Source organism: Schistocerca cancellata, chromosome 12, assembly GCF_023864275.1.
Source record: "Schistocerca cancellata isolate TAMUIC-IGC-003103 chromosome 12, iqSchCanc2.1, whole genome shotgun sequence".
In the NCBI taxonomy this organism is placed as follows: Eukaryota; Metazoa; Arthropoda; class Insecta; order Orthoptera; family Acrididae; genus Schistocerca; species Schistocerca cancellata.
Genome location: NC_064637.1, coordinates 154,181,110 through 154,191,240, shown reverse-complemented (window position 1 = coordinate 154,191,240; position 10,131 = coordinate 154,181,110). Strand labels below are relative to the sequence as shown.

Sequence of the window (10,131 nt, the reverse complement as noted above, 5' to 3'; positions counted from 1 at the left end):
TATACCTAGATGAGCCTCTTTGAATGACTGCTGCAGTCTGCATCCATTTGAACCATCTTCATGTATTCATGTTTCAGGCTCCCTCTTCAATTAGCCCCCTCCTCTCCCTCTCTCCCCCCTTCTCTCTCTCTCTCTCTCTCTCTCTCTCTCTCTTCTCTCCCTCTCTCTCTCTCTCTCTCTCTCTTCTCTCTCTCTCTCTCTCTCCTCTCTCTCTCTCTCTCTCTCTCTCTCTCCCCCCCCCCTCTCTCTCTCTCTCTCTCTCTCTCTCTCTCTCTCTCTCTCTCTCTCTCTCTCTCTCTCTCCCTCTCTCCCCCTCTCCCCCCTCCACCTCTCTCTCTTTTTTTCACTCTCCTTTCTCCCTTCTGTTACCAAATTGATGATATGAGGGTGGTTTGAAAACTTCTCGGAATCACCACGACAGGTCAGCACCAACACAACGAGTTGTTCACATGATATTCATTGTCATTGTACTGTTGCTGTAAACACATGCCACGTCAATGCTCTCGAAAGAGAGCTGTGGCTGTGACGTGGCTGTGTTTTTGTTCTTGCATAGTGATTTGCTAAGATGGAAAAAATTGAGATTCAAGCAACGATTAAGTACTTCGTAAAGAAAAGTATGAAAGCAAATGCGTTCATGGTGATTTCCAGAGTGTACTGGAGCACCCTGCTCCTTCATATTCAACTGTTGCCAAGTGGACAAATGAATATAAATTTGGTCTGGAGAGTTTAGATGATCAGCACAGTGATCGGTCAATTGTGTCACTACTCCAGCAATCATTACAAAAGTGCACAAAATAGTCGTGGAGGATCGCCAATTGAAAATCCGTGAAATTGCTCATGCTTGCCAGATGTCATCACATTTTAATTGGAGAATTAAAAATGAAAAAATTACCTGCCACAACCCTTGACACTGGATTAAAACCGCATGAGAACGGACATATCGGAACAATGTTTGGCCCATTTTAGAAGAAATGAACAAGAGTTTTTGCACCAGTTTGTGACCTAAGATAAATCTTGGGCGCAGTACTATACCTCAGAGACAAAACCACAGTCAAAGCACTGGAAACATTCTGATTCTCTGCCACCAAAGAAAGCAAAGGCAATTCCTTTGGCGGGAAAGGCCATGGACTCAGTTTTCTAGGATATGGAGGGGATTCATTTTGTAGATTCCCCTCTCCACTGGGCAAACAATTACTGGAGAATACTATGCTAACCTCATGGAGAAATTACGACGACAGATATGCAAAAAAAAGGCCAGGTTTAGCAAGGAAGAAAATCATCTTCCATCAAGGTAATGCACGCCCGCACACATGTACCGTCGCCATGTCAGCATACGAAGGTATGAATTGTTGCCACACATACCTTATTCACCTGATACGGCTCCATCAGACTTCCATCTCTTCCCAAAACTGAAAATTTTTCTTGGTGGATGAAGATTCACTCCAAACGGAGAATTGCTAGCCGGAGTTGACAAATATTTTGCAGGCCTGGAGGAAACTCTTTTTCAGAATGGGATCAAGGCACTGGAACATTGTTGGAGCAAGTGCATTAATCTACAAGGAGACTACATTGAAAAAGTAAAAAAGTTTCAGGCATGAAAGTACTTCTTTTCTATTCCATTCCAAGAACCTTTCAAACCACACTCGTAACTTGATGCCACAGCAGGTGTCCTGTCAACAGATTCCTTCCTTCAGTCAAGTTGCACCATAAACTTTTTCTTTCACCAGTTTCATGCAGTACATTCTCATTGTACAGGAAACACTCCAGACAGATACAGGGTGATTATAACCAAACTTTCATTACTTGAGCCAGTGTAGTGGAAAACTGTTTACTATTTGCATGCGTAACTTCATAGGAATGATGTTCAGACTGTGCGCTGCAAGATTTGCATTTTTAGTAGTGTTAGTGTCATGACTTGCCATAAGGCCCTGATACTGCTACGGCAACTTAGGGTTGAAATACAAGTATCCGTGTGCATTGCAGTTGCAGACAGTCTACATGAGTCTGGACGAGGTGAGCAGGGCCTTACTAATAAAACTTTTTTGCCAAAACAACAACAACAACAACAATAGTCCTTCTGTTTTTTGCGAGTATCAAGGAATATGGAGATGTCCTTGTTTTGCTTCCAGGATCAAAGAACATAATTTGGAATTTAGAATTATTCCTGGGAGAGGCAAATTGGCCAGTTTTTTTTTGTATATTGTTCAAGAAGTTACTACTGCCATGTGTGAGACAAGGGACACTAATGCACATTGGAGATTGAAGGTAGGGTGGCAAGAGAGGAGCCAACATCTCACATGAGATGTTTCAGGCAGCTGTAGAGTAGTCTGTAGCACAGAATGGTCATCAAATTGAGCAACATTTGTAACCTCAAATGTAAACATGGTATGCAAGTAACAAATGTTACCATCTAACGTGAAAATTAAAATATGGTTCTTTCAGTGATTTATTCATTATTTCTCTTCTGCATGTTGTTACAAATGTTTCCACAAAGTTTCATTGCTCAATAATCATTTGTTTTTCATAAGGTCCTCTCAAGTAGCAAAAGTTTAATTATAACCACCTTTACCTTGAGAAAAGACTTTCAAAAACTTGTGTTAACAAATTCCTGGTTCTTGAAATGCTTTCCTTTCTATCACCAATCTACATTTCATATTTTCTCCACTTTTTCCATCATCAGTTACTTTACTGCCCGAACAGCAAAACCCGTCTACTAATTATAGTGTCTATTTCCAACTTTTTTTCCAATCTAATCCTGGCAGCATCCTGTGATTTGACTATATTCCATTACCTCGGTTTTAATTCTGTTGATATTAATCGTAATAACCTCTTTTCAAGAATTGTCCATTACATCCGACTGCTTTTCCTAGTCCTTTGCTGTCTCCAAGGGACGTGTCATCATCAAACCTCAAAGTTTTTATTTTTTCCCAACAAGATACAAGGATTTGTCTGAGATATTTAAAAGAAGACAGTTATGAAATTTCTCATTTTTCATTTGTGGTAGGGATCTTCTTATATTTTGATGCAAATTTTCCATCAAATGAGTTTTCTCCTAAAATTAGAGGGTGTTTGGTTCTGTCTCTTGTAAGTTTTCTATGGCATACTTGGTTTATAGATAGGCTTGGTGAAGATAGATAAATTGTCAGCAAAAGATATGCACTACAGTTTGATTCTCTGTCCTGAGACAGTGAGGTTTGTATTCTCTTTCCCCCATTCTCTGGTGACTGTGTCTAACATTATGTGATGAGGAGAAGGCATCTCTTTGTCGAATTTTTCTACACTTTTTTCACCAAGAAATTTCATTTAAGACGATGTGTCTGCGAGAGTCTGGCAGATTAGTTTTCTAGTCTTCCTGTCTACTATGAGTTCTGCTAAAGTGTCTAGAATCGTTTGTCTGTCAGCTTCTTAATATCCACTAAGGTGGGAAATGTGGTGATACCTTAATTTATCCTTAATATTGTCTTCAGCCATCAAAAAATATCAATTTTTGAAATATAAGTTGTGGTGACACACTGATCCGAAGTGTAGCACAAGTCTAAGTTTTCTTGGAACTTACTTCGCAATGCATTTACTCCTAAATCACGTTCTTTGCTGACGCCAAGAGTTTTTCAATTGACCATTGATGTGCATGGCCTCAATACAAAAAAACAAAAATAGTTTTCATGTAGACTCTCCCTCACCATGTAGAGTTCAGTGTGTTGTTATGTGCTCCGATTTGAGGATATTCAACAAGCTCTCAGTTAACATAAATTGGAAATCACAACCAACGTCATTAGACAAGCTGTCAATAAAAAATATGAACATATGTATCCAAATATGGAAAAGCCTCGTTAGCTTCATGGCAAGCAGCAGTGTTTGTTATAAATCTGTGTTGCAAGTACTAATGAACTGTGAACAGGGCTCTGTATTTACACATGTAATTTTTTTAAGTACCATTGTAATTAAGTAAATAAGAAGCTACTAATAGAGGATTTATAGATGCTGTATAATGATCTATTAACTTTCAGGTGTGTAGCCACATAAATAACATTTCTTATAATATTTCAGCTGTATACTTTTTGGCCATCTTCAGTGTGAGACAAATGACGCTACAGCACTCACTGTACTTTTAAACCCACAGACCACACTGCTATGCACACATTCACAGGTACACGAGTGCCTGAGATATTGATTGGCAGCAAAAACGTGTGCATTAATTGAATCTGTGGCTAAGTGGTTTATCTCGAGGTCAATGTATTGTTATGAGCTCCACTGAAGATGGCTGAAAGGTATATGGCCAAAAAAAATACATGAACAAATGGAATTTGTGAGGCGGTGCTCAGAATTTTATTGATCTGTTACTGTGCCACAAACCATGAAGCTGCAGCTGCTCTTTAGTATAAATGAGGAAGCAACAGCTTTTTCCCCCAACTTACTCTGATTCAGTTTAACTGACACAGAGTTGTATAGCATTAAGCAGCATATTATTAATACAGTGTATGGATTGACTGTATTTTATTTCATTGTCCTTTGCTAATGTATACTTTCACTTGGTCCACATCCCTGTAGGTTCTACTTCTTGATGGGATTCACAGAATACGATGAGTGAGTGGGGAATGAATAAAAATGACTGTTTGTGAAGGCTAAAGTGTGATATTGGACCTTTGCAGCACCCTACGTGAAATCCTGGTTGTGATGAAAAATTGCGTGTTAGATTGAAATGAGGTAATTTAGTTGAGAGTTGGTAAGGCCAAAGAATGTGAATGCCCCCCCCCCCCCCAAAAAAAAAGGGGGTTGTGGTAATGGATCTGTAATGTAACTTAATGTTTACATATGTGCCTACTTAATGCACTTCGTCATTTTTAACACTCTTCTTGTTATAAAAACTAACTGCAAGGTAGATTCAGAAAACATATATTAGATAATGGACAAGCCTCTGAAGAGAGTTTTGGTGCATATTATCTAACTATAAACAATGAAAAACCAAAGAGGAGTCCACTATGTTACTTCTACTTGCAAAGCCAGTAAATGTGATGTCATGACATAACAATAATTCTTCTTACGGCATGTATTTTACACATGTGGAATTTCAGTGACTGGTTTATGTCTGCTGCTGTTTTGATGACTGTCATCAGTCACATACAGTTGGATATTGGGGGATCCTATACTTTCCAATGTCAGCACATACGAAAGGAATTAATACATATTAGTAAGAAAAACGAGTGCACTGTATTTAATGTGTTTGAACACTGAGGTGACAAAAGTCATGGGCTACCTCGTAATATCATGTCGGACCTCCTTTTGCCCTGCTTACTGCAGCAACCTGACATGGTATAGACGCAGCAAGTCTTTGGTAGTCCCCTGCACAAATATTGAACCATGCTACCTCTATAGCCGTTCTTTATTGCAAAAATGTTGTCACTGCAGAATTTTATGTGTGAACTGACCTCTTGATTATGTCCCATAAGTTGATGCGATTCTTGTCTGGTGATCTGGGTGGCCAAATCATTCGCTCAAATTCTCCAGAATGTTATCAAACCAATCGCGAGCAATTTATCGTGGAGACACTGTCGTCCATAAAAATTCCATTGTTGTTTTGGAACATGAAGTCCATGAATGCCTGCAAATAGTCTCAAAGCAGTCAAACATGACCATTTCCAGTCAATGATTGGTTCAATTGGACTAGAGGATCCTGTCCATTCCACGTAAACACAGCCCACGCCTTTATGGAGCCACCACCGGCTTGCACAGTGGTTTGTTGACAACTTGGGCCCCATGGCTTCATGGGAGCTGCACTGCACACTAATCCTACCATCAGCTCTTACCAACTGAAATCGGGGCTCATCTGACAAGGCTACAGTTTTCCAGTCATCTAGGGTCCAACCAATAGGGTTGTGAGCCCAGGAGAGGCTCTGTAGGCAATGTTGTGCTGTTAGCAAAAGCACTCGCCTCGGTTGTCTGCTGCCGTATCCCATTAACACCAAATTTCACTGCACTGTCCTAACAGATATGATAGTTATGTTCCACATTAATTTCTGTGCTTGTTTCACATAGTGTCGATTGTCTGTTGGCAGTGACAACTGTATGCAATCGCTCCTGCTCTCGATAATTATATGAATGAATGCTGTCGGCCGCTGCGTTGTCCACAGTGAGAGGTAATGCCTGACATTTGGTACTGTCAGCACAGCGTTGACCCTGTGGATCACAAAATACTGAATTCCTTAATGGTTTCCAAAATGAAGTGTTCCGTGCATCTGGCTCCAACTACCATTCCACATTCAGAGTCTTTTAACTTCCGTCCAGGGCCCATTATCACGTCAGAAACCTTTGTATATGAATCACTGTGTACTAATGATAGCTCTGCCAATGCATTGCCCTTTTATACTTTGTGTACGTGATATTACCTATGTCCTGTGTATGTGCGTGCCGGTATCGGATGACTTTTCCCACCTCAGTGTAAATCTTCAACCATTGTGTGGTGAGTCATTGGAATAAAGGTGCTTCATAACACTGAGAAGCATGTTTATTTCCTAAACTGGCACATTTTTTGATTGTGGAGAATAAGAACTGTATAACTGAAAACTATTAAAAGAAATGGACTCGCAACATGGTTGAAAATCCACAGTTATTTTTTCTGAGTGGCTTTGCAAGAATAATTATGGATTTGTTTCAGAAACAGTTGGTCAGCCATATTGGACAGATACTTTGTCAGTATACAGGCCTCACAGTCATTAATGGCAGCTTAGAAAACTGGTTAAACTTCCAGTTCCTTAACAACCTACCCATGGTTTTCTCTACCATATAAACAGATGTGTAATAAATTTATAAATTGCTGAGAAACTTCACTAAGCATTATGAGCCAATAAATATGTGAATGTACTTTTGGGAAATCTTAAAGGAAAATGCCTATGGACGAAATTAGGGAGCGTAATAGAGAAATGGAGAAGTGATGACATTTAATATCAGCAAAGGCTGCCATGAAGAGAGATTTTTTCCTCAGGTTTGAGTGTAGGATTAATGAAACTTCCTGGCAGATTAAAACTGTGTGCCCGACCGAGACTCGAACTCGGGACCTTTGCCTTCGCGAGCAAGTGCTCTACCATTTGAGCTACCGAAGGACAACTCACGCCCGGTACTCACAGCTTTACTTCTGCCAGTACCTCGTCTCCTACCTTGCAAACTTGACGTTTGATACCAGTATTTTCTTAAGAAATAACTTCTATATTTCAAGACAGTGGCTCAAATGTTCTTTTTGGTAATGGCATAGGACTAGTGTACAGTGTATACAAAATGGAATTGATGCCTGTACTATTCAGCTTGCAAAACAACATATAAACATTATTTATTTTGGTTTGATATGATAGTGATTGAGTTTCCGTAATAGCTTTTTAATTCTACTGTCACTTCAGAACATGACTTCACTCTCAATATTTTTGTCTGTACCTATACATTGTTAATGATTCTTGGAGTTGCAAGAAATTCTTGTGATCGAATTGTGTTGAACTGAAACAGATTTTTACTTTTTTATACTGTATCTCCCCCCAGTCGAGGCCCATGCTGATTTATCAATTTTCTGATGACCTGATGTTGTTTGAGAATTACTAAAGGCTGATATCTCATTTTTTTGTTCTTATTTTCAGACTCTGGTGAAAACCAGGCCAGTACAAGACTGCTGTCACGGTTACACAAAGAGTTCGACGGGTGACAAATGCATTGCTGTCTGTTCTGACGATTGTCTGCACGGGACATGTGTTGCCCCTGATACATGCCAATGCTTGCATGGATATGGTGGACCCACTTGCAGTGTGTGTAAGTAAAACACTTTATGAACTGCAGCAGCTGTCCCTCCGCCTCTGCCTCCCCCTCTCCTCTCCCCTCCCCTCTCCTCCCCTCTCTCCTCTCCCTCTCTCCTCTCCCCTCTCTCCTCTCCCTCTCTCCTCTCCCCCTCTCCTCTCCCCCTCTCCTCTCCCCTCTCTCCTCTCCCCCTCCCCTCTCACCCTCCCCCTCTCCTCCCCTCTCTCCTCCCACCCTCCCTCTCCCACCTCCCTTATATTTCATGAGATTTGATGTCATAAACTTTCAGATGTACAAGAAAGTAACTTTTCTCAAAACAGAATGGAAATTACCCACATTATACTCATACAGTGTTTGATAATGGGAGCACCGAGGAATTTCCAACAAACTTGAAAATCATTTCGAACCGTTTTAAAACTTTTTCTCCCTTATAACCCCACAAAATAATGAAAAGAGAATAGTTTATTGCTTACCAAATGTTCATTGTTTGTATGGTGAAACTGCAGCATCAAGCAAGATATCTTAATTTACTTTTTATTTAGTACTAACTGTCTTTGTTACCCATTTTGCAGATAGTATCCACATATACCACTGAAGATACCTAGAGATATATATCATTTTACAACAGGTCAGAAAAATTAAGGTTTTGCATCTTCAGTGATGAAGGCTCTAAATTCTTAAGATGAAACATTCAACATATTAACTCATTTGTGGTAATCAAGACATTTGGAGCTGCTTTATACACGGTAGTCTGATTCTTTAAGGAATCAGGGATTGGGGATTGGGGAAGGGCTCATACATTTTATATTGTCGCTATTCCATCCCCGATTTCCAATTGTTTGATAACCTCATCTTCACCGATCGGTACTAGGTTAAGTGAAGCGATAGCATGTCGGTAATCTGTCTAGTGTGACCACATTTCCATTTGCCTGTGACTTTCCCTGCTGTTTACGGCATCCGGTGTGAATCGACCTCTGCATTGCTTTGTGTCTGCTTCACAGACTTTCATCTCACGTCTCACAGTGCTGTAGTTTTGACGCACCTGCGAGGCGCTACACATTTTTGGACTACGACGTTACGCGAGCTGTCTGTTTTTCCACAGCGTGCCCAGAGGGACACTGGGGCCCAGATTGCCACCACCTGTGCCAGTGCCGCAACAACGCGAGCTGCGACCCGTACAGTGGGACGTGCCACTGCACGCGGGGCTGGCGCGGCAAGTTCTGCGACGAGGAGTGCCCGCCCTCTCACTACGGCCAGGACTGCAGCGAGGAGTGCCGCTGCCAGAACGGCGGCTCCTGCCACCACATCTCGGGTGCCTGCCACTGTGCGCCTGGCTGGACCGGCCCCCTGTGAGTGTCTGCCAACCACTGCTGCTGCTGCTGCTCCAGTCCCAGCGTTTCAAAACGTTTTAACAGACAGGTCTCGGTGATTTTTGTTTTACGGTCATTAGGCCACGGTCCGAGGCATTTTTCTCTGCCAAACATTTTGTCTTCTGATGCTGTTGACATTGCCAGAGGTTATAATGACACACAAAGCAGTTACATTGCAATACGAGCTAGCTAGCTGAATTGTTCATATGTATCCAGGCAACAGTCGGTTCTTGCAGTCATCAGATGTGGAGCTTCTATGAGATTGCAGCTGCTTTCTGAATTAGAATAGCCTTTGATTATGACTCCAGCATTGGAAAATGAATTGTTCAAGAAATATGCCTTTTAAATGAATTAATGCCCGTAAAACAGATATCACAGAAAATGCAAATACTAACCATGAAAACCTGCATTGTATGTACAGTAGAACTTTGATTTTATGTTTTTTTGTGATTCTACACCATAGATTTGTAGCCCTTGTGAAAAAAAAGGGTTGGAACTTTAATAGTGGCGACTATTTATCTACCACTCGTACAAAATAGATGTTTTTCAAAGTTTTGCTGACCTTCAGACTAGTCATGAGCATTGTGTATGACCCGTTGCCAGCGATGTGCTGCTTTTTGGCTCTGCAGTACGCAGAGGCCATTGGCATGGGCTTCTATTGACCGCCACTTTCTCCATCCGTTTTTGTGGGGCTGTATTAAAGGCAAGGTGTAGAGCAATAACCCCAAAACCAGCGTGTGCAGGCCATAGTTTGTAACTAATTTACATTTTTTTCCATACAGTTCAATAACTGTCACCTTGTACATGTGCAACTACAGCACTTGTTTTATTTCAGAGCATCGAGAGATACAGAATAATATTCTTGCTCATGTTTACTAAGACAGCAGTTATGTATTAAAATGACAAATTTACATTTTATATACACACTGTGGGTGGTGATGTAAATTTATGAGTATAGAAATATGCACTTAAAAATGGCAAATTGCTG

General features: G+C 40.8%; 1 protein-coding gene across 2 annotated transcripts in view; it reads left to right on the top strand.

Annotated features, from left to right (window-relative positions):
- The window catches only part of LOC126109414 (protein draper), a 450,571-nt gene that overhangs the window by 346,181 nt on the left and 94,259 nt on the right, over positions 1-10,131 (top strand). For both annotated transcript variants that reach the window (XM_049914450.1, XM_049914449.1), the window contains exons 4-5: positions 7,620-7,788; positions 8,876-9,122. In XM_049914450.1, coding sequence (XP_049770407.1) covers positions 7,620-7,788; positions 8,876-9,122 — 416 coding nt within the window. The remainder of the gene's footprint in view (positions 1-7,619; positions 7,789-8,875; positions 9,123-10,131) is intronic.